Source organism: Manis pentadactyla, chromosome 5, assembly GCF_030020395.1.
Source record: "Manis pentadactyla isolate mManPen7 chromosome 5, mManPen7.hap1, whole genome shotgun sequence".
NCBI lineage: Eukaryota > Metazoa > Chordata > Mammalia > Pholidota > Manidae > Manis > Manis pentadactyla.
The window spans coordinates 4556302-4576511 of record NC_080023.1 but is presented as its reverse complement, the minus strand read 5'-3'; the positions used below and the strand labels follow the sequence as shown (position 1 = coordinate 4576511).

At 56.5% G+C, this 20210-nt stretch overlaps 1 protein-coding gene across 8 annotated transcripts in view; it reads right to left on the bottom strand.

Annotated features, from left to right (window-relative positions):
• Positions 1-20210, bottom strand: part of GAK (cyclin G associated kinase) — a 62540-nt gene that overhangs the window by 20120 nt on the left and 22210 nt on the right. For 7 of the 8 annotated variants that reach the window (XM_057502074.1, XM_057502073.1, XM_036921389.2 and 4 more), the window contains 10 exons: positions 15371-15496; positions 12695-12784; positions 10734-10869; positions 10367-10479; positions 8567-8657; positions 6681-6804; positions 3146-3195; positions 2462-2610; positions 1806-1928; positions 510-643 (listed from right to left, as the gene is read on the bottom strand). In XM_057502074.1, the coding sequence (XP_057358057.1) occupies positions 510-643; positions 1806-1928; positions 2462-2610; positions 3146-3195; positions 6681-6804; positions 8567-8657; positions 10367-10479; positions 10734-10869; positions 12695-12784; positions 15371-15496 (1136 nt within the window). The remainder of the gene's footprint in view (positions 1-509; positions 644-1805; positions 1929-2461; positions 2611-3145; positions 3196-6680; positions 6805-8566; positions 8658-10366; positions 10480-10733; positions 10870-12694; positions 12785-15370; positions 15497-20210) is intronic. The other variant, XM_036921390.2, reaches the window with a different exon arrangement.

The window sequence follows — 20210 nt, the reverse complement described above, 5'->3', positions numbered from 1 at the left end:
GTGGTGTGTGCCCCCCCTGCCCGCCCCCCCCCATGGGAGCCGGGTCCAGGGGACACCTAGAGTTCCTGCAGCAAAGAGGCTGAACCACACAGCTCTCAGGAGGGCCCCACCCAGCAGAAACACTGTGCCACGGCACCAGGCTCTGTGGCAGCAGCTGGCCCAAGGCCCGGCCCCCATTGCGCAATAAGCACAGAGCTGCGCTGGGCTCAGACCTGAACCTGCGGTCACCACCGAAGCTGGGGACAGGAATCACACAGAGGAGGCGAGCTCTGCCTCAGGAGCCGCAGGTGCAAGTTCCCACCCTGAGTGGGTCCACCTGGGGCTTCCCAGTCCACCCGGCAGGCCCCTGAGGGTGGGCTGTGGGGCAGAGATGCACTTACCAGGCCTGGAGCCACCCAGTGTCACACAACCCACACCCTTTCCCAAAGCCTCCCCACATGCTAGTGCCGGTGGCCAAGACCTGGCATGGTGACACCACAGCCAACATCTCTAAGCAAAACACACAGTACCTCTTGTGGGACGGCCAAATGCCCGGCGGGCAGCGCTTCATACTGAACATGTACACGGCAGCCTCTGCGGTGCTGAAGAGCCGGCAGAAGCACAGGAAGGAACACACAGCCACGGCAGACGCGGCTCTCCCATCCTGTGGCACAGGGCACAGGACGGGGTCACAAGGCGGGCCGGGGGAGCAGCTCCCCGAGCACGCACATCACAGACATCCCTAGAGGTGCCTGGGCTTTCCTCCTGGGTTTAGAACAGCTTGGGAACTGAAAAAACACACCTGATACGGTAAGAAGGCAGATCTGAAAAGAAAAGCTTCCGTAACAGAAAGCACAAGAAAGGCAGCTTCTCCAACAGGGAGCTGCTCACGCCCAAGTCCTCACCTGGACTTCACGCCCACCCTGGCTGCTGTCCCCACCACCCTCTCCTGCCCACCATCCCCTGCTGTCCCCCCGACACTCACTGCCTTCCCCTCGGTGCTCACCCCACTGACCCCTCCACATGCCCCAACCCTTGTCAAATCCTGGTGTGACCTCTGACACCACAATGGAAGGCTAACCTCCCAGTGCCCGTTCTGGAAGATGCCCCACTGTGAGGGATGCCCACAAGCCTGACCCTCTGTGTGGTTGGGGAACTGGATGCACAGGGGGCGTGAGCAGCTCCCTGTTGGAGAAGCTTGTCTTCAGCACAGTAAGAGGAGCAGAAATGGGGCACCAAGAGGCAGCGCGGGCACAGCGCCAGGCCTCCAAGACCCACATGGGTGCTGCCATGGGGACGCTGTGTCCTACAAAGGGGGCGGTGACCACCGGCACGGCACTGTCCCAGCAGGGCCTGGTGTGTGCCCGAGGGCCTGGCCTTTTACTGAAGCAAGGCCCGGCACCAGTCTGCCAGGTGCACCTTGAGAAGGCAGGGGCTGCACAGGGCACTGGCTGGGGCCGCTGCCACACTCCAGGGCAGGACCTCCCGGGACCTGCATGGCCCCCGGCCTAGCCCAGTGCCTGCCAGAGACCTGGCCCTCAGGAAGCTGGCAGACTGACGGTAGTGCACAAACAGCTGCAGTCACTAGGCTGGTGGGCTCACATGTGCCCCGCAGCCTCACCCCATACCCCAGGAAGGCCTGCCATCGCTGGGGTGGCACCCACACCCTGCCTGGGGTCGGCTCACCTCAATGCAGCATGTGGCCGCCCAGCCCGCCTCCTGGGCACCATCCCCTCTGATGCCCTGGATGCCACAACCCATTGCCCAAGGGCAGCGACTTTCCCTGCTCCACGCCGTCTTCCCTCCCACAGGCCTGCTGCACTCACCACGCAGTGCACGACACACACGTTCCTGTGGTCCTGCCGGAGCCATGCATGCACATTCTTGCAAAGGCTGTACAGGCCATGGAGGCTTGGGGCCCGCCTGGCTGCCCAACCACACTCAGAGACCTGAGGGGAGACGCCCAGCTCAGCCTGAGTGCCCCGCGCCCACCCTGGACAGACATGGCACATGCCCCCACCTGACGCTCCCTGCTGGTCCCCGGGTGCCTCTGTACAGGAGAGCGGCAAGCTACTGCACCCTGGGCAAAAAGAGTTCAGACACACATGCACCAGTATAAATATGGTAAGAAGCATCTGTGTCCTAAATGTTTATTTAGGGGCTACGAGTGGCGAGGCCACAGGTCCCACCAGTCCTTAGCTGACATAAGTAAACCTGACTTCTCCTCAGTTCATGCTCTGGAGTCTTCCTTGGTCAGACTGCCGCATGCTGCACGTGGACCCTATGCCAACTCGTGCTGTCACACCCCCGAGGACCCGGCCCTCCCATCGCCATCCCTGAGCCTCCACCGTCAGGGCCCTAAACTCACTCCATTCACTGTCACTGCTGCGGGTTGTAAAGGTCAATCTAGCACCCTATGGAGACTGAGGACCAACCCTAAGAAAACCACATGAAGTGCAAGGCAACTGCTGGGGCCACCCACCCGGTTGTGAAACTTGGAGGGCCGGTACGTTCTGGTACACAGGTTGTAGACCATGTAACGTCCTGGATGCTTGGAGTCCAGAAACAACCGCACATCTTCTATATTATTTTTGATGGCAGATTCCACGCCCTCTGCCGGGAACGACATCACTGAAAGGGAAAGAGCCCACGTCAGCTGCCTGCACAGGTCCTGACCTTGCCCTCCCACGGCTGCTGGCCAACAGGGTGGGGCACTGAGAAGGGGCAGGCACAGACGCCCTTCCTAGCAGCCATTCACAGGGAGACTCTCTGGCATCTCCAGGCAGTTCCATGGGAATGGCAGTTCTGCCAGAGCCTAAAGCACAGCAGGGTCTCCAAGCATGCAGATGTCACTTTCAGTTTTGATTTTTGCCTGGAGACCCAAGTTTCAAATGTGCATGGCCTCGCACCATTCCCCTCATGACCTCTGCATCCCAGGAAGCTCCAGACCAGGGGACAAAGCCAGGCACAAGGATGGGTGCCCCAGGCTATGCCTCTGGCGAGTGAGTGGCTGCCAGTCCAAGAGGTGCTCCGTCCTTCCCCACCGGCCACACCTTCCATGCCCCGCCTGACATGGCCTGGGATGTGCTGGAGGCCAACATTCCATAAGCTATCCTCAAACACAAGAATCAGAAGCGTGTCCTCATGCCTAAGGCAGCAAACGCACCAGCAATTCTGGATGTGATGTAAGATATGTCCAAATCTCCCTTTGCATAACTGGAAATAAAAAGAGCACTTGGTTATGACAGGAAATGTCTACGGTTAAGTCACAAAAGCGTAAACTGGAGCAAGTCCTAGAGAGGCTCTGGGGGATCTCACAGTTTAGGCTGCAGCTAATGGGAACACTGTGTGCATATGAGTGCGTGTACATGTGTGCGAGTGCATGCACATATTTACATGTGTGTCTCACTACATGTGTGTGTATGTCCACAGAGGGGCTGCCCTGTGGCCCACAGATTCCCATGGCAACCGGGGCCTTCCAGCAGAGCCCTGGGGTGGCCGGAGACCCCTGCACGGCCTGAAGCCCACCGTGCAGGACTCGATCAGCGAGCACAAGTGGGCCTGGCAGGGAAAGAGGTACACCTGCCTTCCTTGCCGTGCTGCTGGCACTCATGGTCAGGCACCTGAGAGTCACGGCCCCTGGTCCTTTCCAACCCTGGCGTAAATGGCCAGGACCCACATCTCCACCACTTCCTCATCCAGTCGTCTGCTTTTTCTTTGTGTGTCTGATAAACAAAAAGCCAGCAAGTTTGTCTTACAGAGTTTCCCTACAAACTCCTGAGTCTGTCAGCATCTGAGATGCTTCCATTCACTCAATTCGAGGTTCAGGGGCTCCAGCACCAGCCAGCAGGCACCCCAGGCCTGGCCCTGCCAAGTGTCTGGCAGCCTGTGATAGCCCCATCTTGGTCTGAGTGTCAAGGAGGTGCGCCCCATGGCAAGGGCCCCAGGCCAGAGCTGTCACCTTGCATAGCCAACCCAGGGATGGACTCCAACTACCCCTGCTAAATCAACCTGGTGAGGCCAGGGGCTTTGCCACATCTTTCATCTCAAGCATACATCCTGAGCCAGAGACAGTTACATGCAGGCCCAACTGCTTATCCTCAGAGACTTCTTCCAAGGGTAGCTGTGCCTGTGGCCTGGGCGATTTCAGCAGTGTCCTCACCATCCCCAGAACTGAGCAAAGTGACTCCCTGGGCCTAGGCTGCTTGCACAGAAATGCATTTTGCCGAGAAGCTTTCCCTCTGGAGTCTGGTTGTGCCAGGCACAGGGCAGACAGTGCCTCTGGGGCCAGCTGGACACCCCCAGGAGCTGGATCTCCACAGAGCTTCCCATGTGCCGTAGCAGCCGGGCTGGGAACCAAGTCCTGCATGACTGCACGTGGCGAGGGCTCTGGAAGTGGTGCCTGGATCCCCCAGGCCCTGCACCGCGAGCCCTTCTCCATGCTGATCCAACTGCCCCTCCTCTGAAATGAATCAGCCATGAGGATTGCTCTGCACAAAGGCTTCTGTGCCCTCCAGCGAATGGCCAACGTGGGGGTCAGGGACTCTAAGCACACCCCCCTTTTTCTATTCTGGAGATCCTCATGGTGATGGTGTAACGTGATGTCTTATCTTATACCCAATGTCACACCAGAATGGTGCTGAGCAGCCTCTGGCCAACTGTGGCCCTGTTCCTGGGCATGCGCCACCCTGTCTGTGCCCGAGTCACTGGTGAGAAACAGTGCGGGTGTGCCACTGGCCCGGGGCGTGCTACCAGGAGCTGTTTCCTTACACTGATGCTCCGTCTGGGGATGCAAGTTGGCCAGAGACTACAAATTGGTCACGAAATCAGCTCAATCGGGAGCAGCTGGCCCACGTCGGGCTGTTTCTTTGAACCTTGGCCTCTGAGACAGCATGTGAATACCAAGCCTCCCTTCTCACAGAAGCTGGCCCTTGGGAGGCAGGCCTTGGGGTGCCTGCCAGCTCGCAGCGCGAGACCAAATACTTGCCATCTCTGGCACAACCCAGAGCCGGTCACAGGGGCCCAGGGTGGCAGCATGGCCGTGGACGTTGCCCACTCTCCTCCCAGCAGCCTGACCTGGGCCGTGACTGGCTGGCCCACTTGAGACCCTGGGAGAAGGGGATCTCGGCCAAGTGTCACATGCTTTGCTCTTCTGAGAGTGAGGCTGAGGGACTTCTCTCATATCCAGGAGTTACCTGTTCATCATTGTCAGGCTGTGATTCAAGAGCCTCCAGTCCTGGGACCCTCCCCTGGGAGGACGTAAGGACACAGCTTTGTGGGGCTGAGCGAAGCCCTGGGGACTGCAGCCCATCAAGGTGACAACTGGGCTGCGGCTCATATGCCCTCAGACCCCCAGCAGCACACACAGATGACATGTGAGGGCCACATGACATGGACATGGTGGGGAGCAGAGCTCCACCTCTGCCCTTCACACCCAGACCAGAGCCACGACCTGGCTGACCACTCCAGCCTGTGGAGGGCTGGAAGCCAGCACCACAACCATGCAACACCTGCTTGGACAAGGCCTGGTCTGGGATGCTGGCGGGGCTGTGCAGATGCGCAGTCCTACAGGATACCTGGACTCAGTGGAGACCAGGCTCCTCAGTACATAAGGTCACGTCAGGGACATTGTCAGGTGCACGCACAGGTACACACATGGAGGGTGGCACAGCATGCTCACAATGCATGCACATACACACGATACAGGTGCTCACACCCACGACACACATGCAAAAGAACATGCATGACACATGTGATCAACACATGACACATGTGTACATGAACACAACTTCACTGGTTTTGCCAGCAGCTGTGGACACAGAACAATGACCCTGGCCCAGAAAAAAGAACAGAGAAAACCAGGCCTAGAAGTTCCACACCTGCCACAGGGATATGGTGACCACACACCCAGGGAGAGATGCCCTGACACCCTGACTGGGGGTACACGACACGTCAAAGGTAATCGCAGCCCAGCTCCGCACACCCGAGACAGCTGGGACAGGGTGTGGTCGCAGCTCGTCAATGCTAATGCATCCCAGGGGATGAGCAGCGGCCACACTAGGGACCAGGAGCGAGGGCGGAGCAGCAGCGATGAGACACACCCACGGAGCCCCCTGTCAGAGCTGAGGCCCCTCCAGGGACACAGCAGTGAAGGTCACACATGCCAGCATCCATCTGTGCAGCCACGTGTTCCCCTGACCATCCACCTCCCAAGTGACTCCATCCATCACACTCCACAGGCCCACAGCCGAGTGACAACCCTCCGACTGAGGGCCCAGCGCTAACAAGGTGCCACTGCCCTACTGCACACCACCCGGGGGAATGTGTGCGCATGTGTGCCTGTCCCAGCAAGAGGCCCAGGGCCCAGAGCTCTTGGTCTCCATGGAAAGAGCCTCCCTGGGGAGGGGGTGACGCCCACCCATGGCTCCAGAGGCCACCTAGCTGGTGATGCCAGTGTCTCTCCGCTCTCCACCAAGTGCCTTCTCTGGCAGGGGTGGAAATGGGGCTGCAGGGCCCCCATCCCACAGTGTGAAATCCACCTGGGTTGTGTATGGGTCAAGTCTGCCCAGAAGGCCAAGGGCTGGCATGGAGCACGGCCTGTTCCTGCAGCCTCAGCTGTGGGTTCTGTGGGCCTGGAGGTGAGGCCATGCCTGAGAAAGCAGGAGCTGCTTCCAAGCCTGTGCCCGTATGCCCTCACTCACCTGGCAACAGACTGGATGACCTTGGATGAGGTGTCCTTGAGGTTGGTGAAGAGGCGCCCAGTGCCCCCACGCAGGATGTCCAGGAGCCCACCATAGGGTTGGTCATACTCAGCGACCGTCAGGCCTGTGAGTAGAGATGAGCCTCAGGCAGTGTGGGGCCTGTGGGCTGTGCACAGAGCAGTGCTGGGCAGCTCCCGAACAGGGGATAGCCTGGAGCAACAGACCCCACAGGGGGCCATGGCCCTGCCAGCCAGGCCCAGGAATGAAACCATGACTGGGCCCCAGCCTGGTGGGTGGCACGCCTGTCCACTGTCTGCAAGATACCCCAGGTCACTCTCATGAGGGCAGAACCCAGGTGCCGTCAAGGAGAGGACCCTCCACTCCTGAATCAGTGCACCGGCCCAACCCGCTTCTAGCATTCGCTTGTCACCAGTGGGGCAGCCATGCGTTGTACATGCTAAGGGGCCCAGCAAGGTGGGGGCAGGGGTCTTGTCCTAAGGCGAGGGGGTGGAGGTGGACATGGAAGCTGTGGAGAAGGACAGGTGGGGAAGGCTGTGCAGAAGGAAGTAGCCGGAGGCTCCGCCAGCCCAAGCGGTGCAAAGACAGGCCACGTGGCGGACCTCGGTCAGACTACAGGCTGGGACTCTCGTCTGAGGGGTCACCAGGATAGAGACCAGCCTCCTGAGCACAGCTCCGAACGGGCATCCGCAGGACACCACCACCAGGCTGTGAACAGAGTGACACCCCAGCCCTGGGGATGGCCCTCAGGGACAGCAGTGGTGCAGGAGTCAGCATGGAGATGTGAAGCACACATGGGGTCCCCCTGGGCCATGCCAGGTCCCTCCTGCAGCCTCTGTGGCCAACACAGCAACACCAGACACCAGGAGTGGGGTCCCAGCCAGACGAGGGGCTGCTGGGCAACTGCTGAGATGCAGCCAACATGTCCCACGTGTGTGATGTTTGGCCCTTCACCAGCAATGACCAGCCTGGCCCCAGCCAGCCACCACCACTCACGTGTGCAGAGTGAGCACACACCTGAGGTCTGCTCTCATGTGGGCACCTTGGGAACTGAGCCCACAGCAGTCGCAGCAGCCCCACGTGCTCGGTGCCCACACCGTGCAGACATGGAACACCCAGGTTGCAGGGCCAGCAGGCTGCCAGTAGGGCTGAGCCCATGCCCCAAAGAGTGGCAGAGAATTGAGTGCAGGCATGGCCTCTTGTGACGTGCCCAGGTGTGGCCACACAGAGCTCAAGCCAAAGCTGCTACAGGGACACAGCTGTGTCACACCAACACTGGGCACCGGACCTGCCACACGCTAGACAAGGCAAGGATAGATCACTCGCCAAACACAGCCTGTGTGGTGAGGAAGGCCTGCTGGCACCGTCTCAGCCCCACCTCTCATCACAGGCCCTCTTCCCCATGCACCCCCTCCCGACAGGAGGGCCCTCAACGTTGCTGTTTGCAGCGCTGCAAGGCATGCCCTCGTCTGCCTGGGCCGTGGGTCAGGTGCATCAGCCAGGCCTCTGATGGGCAAGACTGAGTCAGCCTCAACAGGCTAGTGCACTGGGCGCCGGGGCTCGGCCCACCCCGGGGGTCCCGCGGCACCACAGAGCACCAGCGCCGGCCTCGTGCTTCTCTCCTCCTTCCTGTCCTAGACCGTGGCCCTGAACGTGTCTGCTCCGCAGGGTTCTGGAAGCTGCCCGGAACTGTGAACACGAGGTGGTCCTGGCGATCCTGACCAGGCAGTCTGTCACTGCCAGGCCGAAAGCCCCACAGGGTTCATGTGTCTGGGGTGCGGGGGGCCATTAACCCCCAGGGCCAAGGGGCGGGCGGGGCCCACAGCTGCAAATGGTCAGACTGCACCACTGCTATGGTAGGGGCTCACCTCCACTGTAGCTGCTACCAGGGGAGCCCCCGGGAGGAGGGGGCCCCCGGCATGACACAGTGTTCCCATAGCCCCCATTCTGCTCCAGGAGCTGTAAGGACCAAAACACAGAGTCAGCCCACAGAGGTCAGAGCCACAGTCCACATACTCCCCGCCACAAGAACCTGACAGCGCACAGCACCGTGAGCTCCAGGCACGCGGCCACCCAGGGATGCCCTCCCACACAACGGTCACGTGCCCACGGGAGGGCTCTCCCGTGATGCCCCGCAGTCCCCTGGGACCAGAGGGCGGCTGCACAAACACATCCCCACGCGCAACTTGCTGAGCGGGCACTCAGGACCTCTCGGGCAGGCATCAGTGCAGCCCCAGGAAGCAGCGGTGAGCGTGCCCCACTGGGCGGGGGCCAGTCGCACAAGCCCACCTCACGTGGGCTCGGGATGGACCTGGCGCAGGGCACACACGCCCCCAAGGCCTCTGTCTCTCCGCCCCAGGCCCAGTCAGGCTCAGCTCGGGCTGCGTCCAAAGCCCTGAAGACACTTGTAGCACCTGGCAGCACACGGCCCAGCCAAACGTCAGGGGGCGGGGCGGCCCCTCACAGTCCCCCCGGCAACGGCCTCAACCTCCTACAGCCCTAAATAGGCTGCTCGTGACTCTCTTTATAGGTTATTGAGAAGCGCACTTTAAGGTTCTGGGGGTTTTTACAAAAGCGGTTACTGAGTTAGTTTTATCATGTTGAGCTCAGAAAGTGAGGCATACACGTTATCAGTTCCACGGAGCAGGATGAGATCTCGTCTTCTGTGTGACCTCGTAGGTGGGTGACATTCGTGTCCAGGGCCTTAACAATAGCGGGCACACCCTGAGTGCAAGGCGACACTCGTCTACGACATCACTGCCTTTCTTCACAAAGTCTCAGTTCTGTGTACTTGTTCTGTCTGTTTCTGAGAAGAATCCATCTCCCGCTGTGACCGTGTGCTCCTCACAGCCCCTCAAGCCCTGGCTGTAGCATGAGGCACCTGCGGACGCCACGTGGCTCTTTTCCACCCCTTTGTCATGTGCCCTGTTTAATGACACAGCCCGATCTTTCACGTGGTTCTCTTCTCAGGGTTCCAATTCCACTCCTGCATCCTCCCCTGGGGCCACCTGCTCTCATGTGACTCAGAGCAAACGCTACTGGGGGCTTGATGTGGGCCCCCACCAGCCCTGGTGCTCCAAGTGCTAAGGCCAGACTGCGCTCGGAGCCCCACTCAATGGCGGCCTGCGCCCGTCTGTCAGCATCTCCACCAGCCCAGTGGGCACCAGCAGCCTGCACACCAGACACCTCCCCACACCACTGACCCTCTGCTGACCCTAGGGACCTGCGTCTTCCGTGATGGGCCCCTCAAGCAGCCCCAGGCCAACTGCTCAGGGCTGCCGCCTCACTGCCGTCCCCTGCAACCAGACCCCCCACCACACCCCCTCAGCGCCTTCCCCTCCTCACAACCATGGCTGCTGGTGGCCACCAGGTCCTCATTTCATCTTCTGCCCTGGCTCCGGGCATAGGAACGTCCTGCACGCTCAGTGGCCATCAAAAGCAGACGCACTACGTGGTCAGCAGCCCAGCTCCCATTCATTCCCCTGACTCCTGTGACCCCCTCCTGCAGGGCGGCACCCTCAAGGGCACAGGACCCCAGGCTGCCTGAGGGCCCCTCCCCACGCCATGCTGTGAGGGCCCCTGAAAGACCAGGCTTCCGCCCTCAGGCGGGCAGGTCTCAGAGCACCCTCAAGCCCATGTGATCACGAGCGGCACTGGGAAGACCCTACCTCAGCGATGGGTGCCGTGGGGTTCACGTTCCGGGCGGCCGCGATCTCCTGGAGCTGGTTCACCAGTTCTGTGATGGACAGCCGCTCCTCCGGGTTGACCCTCAGCGCAGCGCCTGCGGCAGAGGCAGCACCGGCTCCCACAGAGAGCTTAGACCTGAGGCCCGCGCTCTACTTATGTTACTCACTTAAAAGCAAGTGAGGAAATGGTGACACGAGGAGCAACAACAGATGGAACAAAGCAAGCACCCGACCATTTGCGGACTCACAAAGGGGGGCTGCCCAGTGGGAGCCACAGAACAGCCTCACGGGGGCTGCGGGCAGGTGTGGTGGGCAGGTGGCGTCCTCTGCGGGCCCCGCGCTGACTTACGGATGAGGCTGTGGAACACGGAGTACCGGGTGTCATCGGGAGGGATGGAGTACTTCCCGTTCACGATGCGAAGCCGTGCCCCATCTTCAAATGGGTGCTGCCGGAAGCACAGTAGGTACAGGATGCAGCCCAGGGCCTGGGGAACAGAGATGAGTGGGGCAGGGGGCACAGGGCAGGAGCGAGTAGGCCAGCGGCATGGGCTAAGGGGGGCATAGGACAAGTGGGGAGGGGGTTGAGCAGGACATGGGGTGAGCAGGGTGTGGGGGATGAGTGGGACACAGGGTGAGTGGGGCAAGGGGTGAGCAGGGGGTGAGTGGGCCGGGGAATGAGGGGGACACGGGGTGAGCAGGGTGGGGACTGAGCAGGGCAGGGGGTACAGGGTGAGCATGACAGGGGTTGAGGGGGACACAGGGTGAGCAGGGTGGGGGGTGAGCAGGGTGGAGGGTGAGCAAGGCAGGGGTTGAGGGGGACATGAAGTGAACGGTGCCCAGGGTGAGCAGGGTAGGGGGTGAGCAGTGGTTGAGCGGGGCTGGGATGAGGAGGCACAGGGTGAGGGGCCATGAAGTGAGTGGGACACGGGGTGAGCAGGGTGCAGGGTGAGGGGGACAGAGGGCAGTCGGCCATCCCCACCTCAGGTCCCTGGGGGCATAGCTGGGTCTGTGTGCACCCACAAGCAGGATCATGCTCTCCCACTGCTTGGTGCCAGGTCAGAGGGAAACACAAACCCCTGCCCTGTTTTCTACTCAAACGCTCATCTCAGCAGGAGCAGTTCCTACATCCAAGCAACCAGGCTCTGTTGGTCAGGGGCTGGCAGGGTGACCACAGAGGAAGGTGGCACCTCCACGTTCTTCCCCAGCATCTCCAAGCATAAGTGGACATGGCAACCTCACCTATGGGGTCAGTCGGGGCTTCCATAGAGCGTAGGAGCCCCGTTACCCACAGCATCCGAAGCCAGGAGTGTGTGAGGCTCCGGTGACCCTGCAGCATAGACACTTCATCCCGCTGGCAGCAAGTGGGGCCCACCACACGCCCAGATGAGGGCAAACCCCAAGCGCACAAGGTTAGACCATCACGCTGGTGGGCACACTGTGCCCTCCTGCTGGGATGTGCCAAGGACACCCCTTGGGGTCAACAAGGACTTGGAAAGGGAAGACGTGGTGGGGCTTTGGTATCGTGGGCCCCTCGCCATTACGAAAGGCTCTAACACGTGCATCCTGCCGACTGGCACGTCCCAAGCTACTCCGCCCGCGCCAGGATGGACCCACAGAGGAGTCGGCTCTGGATCCCGGCTGGCAGGTCTGGACTATGTGTCCTGAGGCACAGGGGCAGTCAGCGGTCTAGGGGCTGAAGTGTCGCTCCCCTGCTCACAGGGAGGACGGGAGGCTGAACGATAACACGGAACAGGCAAACGCAGCACTGTGCCCCCCACCGCTGGCCACCCAAGCTCACATCCTGGTGCCTTGGGTGGAGTCAGTGGATGCCGGGAGGAGCACAGCCAGCACAATGCCCACTCCCACCAGGGATGGCCTCCTCCAGAGGGACAGGACTTCAGAGGTGAGGGAGGAGGTTGGGCCCAGCCCCCACTCTGAGAGCCCCCCACCCCCAGGTCAGGCTGGCATCAAGCTCCAAGGCCATACAGACGTCTAGTGTCCAGGTGCACAAGCCACAGCTTTGTGAATCCCCAGGCCCTGCGACAGAGCTCTGACCAGGAAAGCACCTGCTCCTGCTTCGGGACGCCAAGCCTGCAGGCCGCACACCTTTCCCAGCCAGGGCCGTGTCTCAGCTCCGTGCTCACACCCACCCAATTTCTGCTCACGTCATCTCATTAACAGCAGCCACAAGTGACTCATAAGTAAACAAGGAAAAAACAAAGAGGAAAAGGAAAAATGAGGCCAAGGGCCAGCAGGATAGCCTTGCCCCAGCGCAGCACACGGCCTGCACCACACCACGGGCAGCCTCACCCAGATGTCCTGCTTCTCGCCGATCGGGAAGTTCGAGTACAAGTCCACGATTTCTGGCGTCCTGTACATGGGCGTTGTGTTCCTGGTGATCTAATTTCAAAAAGACAGTTGTGTGCTATCAATCTGTATTTTTTGCATTGATGCCCTGCATCTTTCCAAAGCACACTGCAGGTATTTATGAATGATGTGCATTCACATCCCACCATGTTCCAGAAAGATCTCAGGCTGCCCCCCCCCCACTTGCCTCTCCAGCTTCCTGCCCCCACCTCCCTCTCAGGCCCGAGCAGCCGCCACAGCGCTCACTTGGGCATCCTCGCTGTCGGCTCAGGAAAAGCATGTTGCCTCACAGGAAACCTCGACCAGTGTGGCACACACACAGCTCTATGAGGTGGCTCACTGGCGTGTATGAGAGGAAACCCTGTTCTAACAAAAACTCCCAATCAGTTCTTGTGGACACAGCGCCTTCTCTAATGGGAGAGAGCTGAACTAAATTTACCTATTTGGTTTTGGTTTTTATGTAAAAAAAAACCCAGGACCCAGGTACACAGGCCGGAATCTGGGACAGATGAGCACCTGTGCGCCCCCGCAAGTCGGGGCATGGCCAACACCCACACTGACCCGAGGCCCAGACTCCAGCAGGAGCAAGTAATAAACAGTGCCATGACCTCAATAGGGCAGGGAAAATACTCAAGGCAAATGCGGTAACTTCACCCAAGATCTGCTCTCCAAGAGCAAGTGCCCTGAGAAGGACAGCCCCAGGCTGGGCGCACACACAGCATGGCTGGTGTCCAGAAAGGGCCCGCACCTCCTTGGACATGGTGAAAGCACGACTGCAGCTGGGCGGGCCTTGAAGGTGCTTCACTGAAACTGCACCGCAGCACTCGGCCAGGTGAGAGGCACCCCAGCACCAGGAGAGAGGCAAGGCGGAGTGCTGCGTGGCCGGAGGGGCACTGTCTGGCTGCAGGCTCAGACCACTCTGTCCTACACGATGACTAGACCTGGTGATACCCTTCTTTTACGTGGTACAGCCCCACAATATGCACTCAGGACTACCCTAAAAATATGCCCTGCACATAGAAGATCACACCTCCCACTGCCCATTGCCCAGTCTGCAGGGTGCAGACTGTGCGGGATGCCAAGCAGGCCTGGTTACGAGCAGCAGAGACCACGGTGCAGTCAGGGGTGACAAACCTCAGGGTGTGAAAGCAAAGTGTAGTGCCCGTGCAGCACAGAGGGGCTTGAGGGGCGAAGCCAGGACCGCCCCACGTCTGTGCACACTCTGGGTTTGGGCTGCGCAGGGGCTGGCAGAGGAACCACGGTGAGTCCCGCATTCTCCCCAGGAGATTCACTCTTTTCTAGGAGAGGGGGGACACACTCCCTGTGTGAGGTGGGGCTGAGCTCACTGGAAGGAGACACAGAAGGGGTGGCGGACGAGATGCTGGGGGTGGGCCTGGGTGGAGGGGCTGGCACAAAGGCATGATTTCTGACAGGACGGGTGCGTTGATACGCAGCAAACATGTCAGCACGTGACACATTAGTGTGTCAGCGCAAACGGGCTGTGCACGCGCACACTCTGCCTGGACAGGTGTGCCTGTGCCCAGGCTGCGGTCTCTGCCCCCACCCCCACCCAGAGGTGGAGGCACGATCGGTGCTGTTGAGCCTGGAGTAGCATGCTCTGGGAAACAAGTGCTCCACGAGTCCTGGTGAGGGGCTCTGGTGCAGGCAAGGTGGCACGGGCAGGCTGCACGCCCACAGTGCTGAGCCCGGCAGCCAGAGCCACTGCCCAGGGCCTAGGGTGGGGGGCCCTCCCTCGCTCCTCATCGACTGCGAGGACGCCCCATACTCAGCACCCACACAGGGCCCTTCCTGGGGAACGATTTCCTCATGAAGGCTCTGACCCGTGAGACCCTGCTGGGTCTGGGACTGTCTGACACACGCTTCTGGTCTGGGCTCCTGGGAGGACTGGCCCCTCACACAGACACTGGCGGACACAGAGGATGGCTTCTCCTCAGCGTGTCTCAGTGGCAGGACCTGCCTCCCGCCCTCACTGCCGCCGTCTGCCTCACGTGGCTCACTTAGTGATAAGGTGACTCTAAGCTGTCTGTCCGGGAAAGCCAAGCCACCGGAAGAGGAACGCCCATCTGTCCATGCAGCTCAGGGTCCCAGAAAGCAGGCGCCATGGCGCCCCATGGCCTCTAGCCCTCCTTTGCCCCCAGGCCATGCTGCCACACGTGTGGGGTGTCCACACGTGGTGCCAACTCCTACCCACATGCACACAGACCACACTCAGTCTGCGCGGGTGTCCCACGGGGGCGGTCAAAGCTCCCTTGCAAATTCACTGCTAAGGGGTATTTATTTGGGAAGATGACAGCATTCTGGGAACAGCGTGAGGGCTGCACACTACAATGTGCACTTGAGAAGAGTTCAGACGGTGACCCCCAATGGCTTGGGTGTCTTCCCACAATAAAAAATGCAACAGGAAGAAACCATATGACATACAGAGGTGACGTTTGGACAGGCGAGTGATGGAGATGCAAGGCAATGCCTCAACTAGGGCTTCCCGACAACAGCAAGCACTGTCCGGGGGAAGGAGGGACCTCGCGAGCCGAAGGGGCAGCCTGCTGGGGCTCACGGGCAAGGAGAGCCCCGAAGGAGCAGGCCTGCCGTGCAGCTCACCTCTTCCTCCACCAGGGCACGCCGCTGGGCGCTCCAGCTGTAGTCAGGGTAATGTGAGATGGTTGTGGCGCTGCCGAAGTCACACAGCTTAATGGTCCCCTGGTTACTAAGCAACAAGTTCTCCACCTGTAAGATTCCAGAAGACAGTCCTTGTGAATGGGTGCCAGAGCCAGACTGTGGGCATCATGGGGCTGCATCAGGATGGGTGTCCTGGGCACATACAGCCAGCCATCTCACACCCAAAGGAAAGTCAGCAAGGGGCCCTCCTCTGACAAAGGGGAAAATGCAGTGTCTTAAGACATTTTTGATCAAAATCAGTATGTGTACCTTTAAAAATGGGTAATTCAGAAAAACATAGGAAGTTAAAATCAAGCATAAATCAAACGTCTCCAATCAATAATGTGGGATATACAGCAAAAGCCTTAGAAAAGTCAGAAGATGAAAAAAATTAACATACCATTTAAAAATCAACTATACCAGGAGATTCAAGATGGCAGGGTGAGAGGTGAGACAGAGAACTCCCCCCAAAATGACATATAGTACGAAAATATAGTTAATACAACTAACCCTGGAACAGCAACAGGAGGGAAGGCTGCACCAGACTGCACACAGGCCTCAGGAACAGAGCAGGCCTCACGGAACAGGGTAACGTACCAAAGCCTTGACCCAGCGGGACCCGAGCCCTCCCCCGCCCCAGCTCACAGGCGGGAGGAAGAGAAACGGAGGGGGGCGGGGGGGAAGCCTGGGGCTGCTGAACACCCAGCCCTGGAGGCCTGTCTGCTTGGCGAGCAAAGACCTACACTGTGTGGTGCTCTGGAGGTTGGTGGGACTGGGGAGCTGGAACAGGCAGAGTGCTTGACAGACTGAGATTCCAGTCATTTGTGGAGGAGGGGAATGACACCCGGCTGCTCTGGGACAAGGGAGAGGCAGGCGGTCTGAGAGGCTTCCCATTAGCGAGAGGGCTGCTCAAGGGGCGGGGTTTGCACGGAGCTTGCTGCGCGGGGGAGGGGAGAGCTGGACGAGGTTGTCCGGGTGGCTCTGCCCAGCTGGTTGGGAACTTGGGGGAGCTTCAGGCGCCGAATCCCCCTGGCTGCCTGCTGAACTTCGAGGCCCCGCACTGTGACACGCAGCCTGCTGCGCCTTCCTCCTACCTGCCGGCACCGGCTCGCAAACCGGCAGTCACTGCGCGGGTGTCAGGCCAGGCAGAGGGAGGCCCCGCCTACAACACCTAGACATGCCAAGCACAGAGGCTGACACCTGTGTGCTCGGCCCACTGGCTCTGACACCAGAGACAGGCACCGCAGATGGGAATCGGGGAACAGATCTTTCCTCTCCCCAGGCACCAGCTCTGCTCCCATATGGCCCCCAACCTCACTCTAGGGGCTGAGCAGCTCCAGAGACTGGAGCTTCTGGGCACTAGTGGGCACCACACAGAAATATGAAATGTCAAAAGAAACTGGTTCAGACCAAAATCCCACAAACCCCAGAAAAAGGGTCAAATAAAACTGAACTCACCAATCTGCCTAAAAGAGAATTAACAATAAAAATAATAAACATGCTCATGGAGATACAGAAAAATATTCAAGAACTCAAGAGCGAATTTAAGATGGAGATTCAATCATTGAGAAATTCCATATCTGAAATGAAAAATACAATAGAGGGATTTAAAAGCAGATTAGATGTAATAGAGACAGTAAATGGGATAGAAATTAGAGAAAAGGAATACAAAGAAGCTGAAGCACAGAGAGAAAAAAGGATCTCTAAGAATGAAAGAATATTGAGAGAATCCAAACGGAACAATATTCTCATTACAGGGGTACCAGAAGAAGAAGAGAGTGAAAAAGGGATAGAAAGTGTCATTGAGGAGGTAATTGCTGAAAATGTCCCCAATCTGGGGAAGGAGATAGTCTCTCAGGCTATGGAGGTGCACAGATCTCCCAACACAAGGAACCCAAGAAAGACAACTTCAAGACATAAAAATTAAAATGGCAAAGATCAAGAATAGAGAAAGACTACTAAAAGCAGCTAGACAGAGAAAAAAGATCACATATGAAGGAAAACCCATCAGGCTATCATCAGACTTCTCAACAGAAACCTTACAGGCCAGAAGGGAGTGGCATGATGTATTTAATGCAATGATGCAGAAGTGCCTCGAACCAAGCATACTCGACCCAGCAAGGTTATCATTTTTTTTCCTTTTTTTGTATTTTGGTATCATTAATGTACAATTACATGAAGAACATTATGTTTACTAGGCTCTCCCCTTCACCAAGACCCTCCCAGATACCCTCTCACAGACCTCACAGTCACTGTCCATAAACGTAGTAAGATGCTATAAAATCACTACTTGTCTTCTCTGTGTTGCAGAGCCCGCCTGGGCCCCCCGCACACTATACATGCTAATCGTAATGTCCCCTTTCTTTTTCCCCACCCTTATCCCTTCCTTCTCACCCATCCTCCCCAGTCCCTTTCCCTTTGGTAACTGTTAGTCCATTCTTGGGTTCTGTGAGTCTGCTGCTGTTTTGTTCCTTGAGTTTTCCTTTGTTCTTATACTCCACATATGAGTGAAATCATTTGGTACTTGTCTTTCTCTGCCTGGCTTATTTCACTGAGCATAATACCCTGTAGCTCCATCCATGTTGTTGCAAATGGTAGGATCTGTTTTTTCTCTTGTGGCTGAGTAATATTCCGTTGTGTATATGTACCACATCTTCTTTATCCATTCATCTACTGATGGACATTTAGGTTGCTTCCATATCTTCACTATTGTAAATAGTGCAGTGATAAACATAGGGGTGCATCTGTCTTTTTCAAACTGGAGTGCTGCATTCTTAGGGTAAATTCCTACAAGTGGAATTCCTGGGTTAAATGGTATTTCTATTTTGAGCATTTTGAGGAACCTCCATACTGCTTTCCACAGTGGTTGAACTAATTTACATTCCCACCAGCAGTGTAGGAGGGTTCCCCTTTCTCCACAACCTCGCCAACATTTGTTGTTGTCTGTCTTTTTGATGATGGCGATCCTTACTGGTGTGAGGTGACATCTAATTGTGGTTTTAATTTGCATTTCTCTGATTACTAGCGATGTGGAGCATCTTTTCATGTGTCTGTTGGCCATCTGAATTTCTTCTTTAGAGAACTGTCTATTCAGCTCCTCTGCCAATTTTTTAATTGGATTATTTGCTTTTTGTTTCTTGAGGTGCGTGGGCTTTTTATATACTTTGGATGTCAACCCTTTATTGGATCTGTCATTTATGAATATATTCCCCAATATTGTAGGATACCTTTTTGTTCTGTTGATGGTGTCCTTTGCTGTACAGAAGCTTTTTAGCTTGATATAGTCCCACTTGTTCATTTCTGCTTTTGTTTCCCTTGCCCAGGGAGATATGTTCATGAAGAAGTCACTCATGTTTATGTCTAACAGATTTTTGCCTATGTGTTTTTCTAAGAGTTTTATGGTTTCATGACTTACATCCAGGTCTTTGATCCATTTCGAATTTACTTTTGTGTATGGGGTTAGACAGTGATCCAGTTTCATTCTCTTACATGTAGCTGTCCAGTTTTGCCAGCACCATCTGTTGAAGACACTGCCATTTCCCCATTGTATGTCCATGGCTCCTTTATCGTATATTAATTGGCCATGTATGTTTGGGTTAATCTTTGGAGTCTCTATTCTGTTCCACTGGTCTGTGGCTCTGTTCTTGTGCCAGTACCAAACTATCTTGATTACTGTGGCTTTGTAGTAGAGCTTGAAGTTCGGGAGCGAGATCCCCCCCACTTTATTCTTCCTTCTCAGGATTGCTTTGGCTACTGGGGGTCTTTGGTGGTTCCATATGAATTTTTGAACTATTTGTTCCAGTTCAATGAAGAATGCTGTTGGTAATTTGATTGGGATTGCATCGAATTTGTATACTGCTTTGGGTAGAATGGCCATTTTGACGATATTAATTCTTCCTAGCCTGGAGCATGGGATGAGTTTCCATTTGTTAGTGTCCTCTCTAATTTCTCTTAAGAGTGTCTCATAGTTTTCATGGTATAGGTCTTTCACTTCCTTGGTTAGGTTTATTCCTAGGTATTTTATTCTTTTTGATGCTATTGTGAATGAATTGCTTTCTTGATTTCTCTTTCTATTAGTTAATTGTTAGTGTATAGGAAAGCCACAGATTTCTGTGTGTTAATTTTGTATCCTGCAACTTTGCTGAATTCCGATATTAATTCTAGTAGTTTTGGAGTGGAGTCTTTAGGGTTTTTTATGTACAATATCATGTCATCTGCAAATAGTGACAGTTTCGCTTCTTTACCAATCTGGATTCTTTGTATTTCTTTGTTTTGTCTGATTGCCGTGGCTAGGACCTCCAGTATTATGTTGAATAACAGTGGGGAGAGTGGGCATCCCTGTCTTGTTCCCGATCTCAGAGGAAAAACTTTCAGCCTCTTGCTGTTCAGTATGATGCTGGCTGTGGGTTTATCATATATGGCCTTTATTATGTTGAGGTACTTGCCCTCTATGCCCATTTTGTTGAGAGTTTTTATCATGAATGGATGTTGAATTCTGTCGAATGCTTTTTCAGCATCTATGAAGATGATCATGTGGTTTTTGTCCTTCTTTTTGTTGATGTGGTGGATGATGTTGATGGATTTTCAAATGTTGTACCATCCTCGCATCCCTGGGATGAATCCCACTTGGTCATGGTGTATGATCGTTTTGATGTATTTTTGAATTTGGTTTGCTAATATTTTGTCGAGTATTTTTGCATCTATGTTCATCAGGGATATTGGTCTGTAGTTTTCTTTTTTGGTGGGGTCTTTGCCTGGTTTTGGTATTAGGGTGATGCTGGCT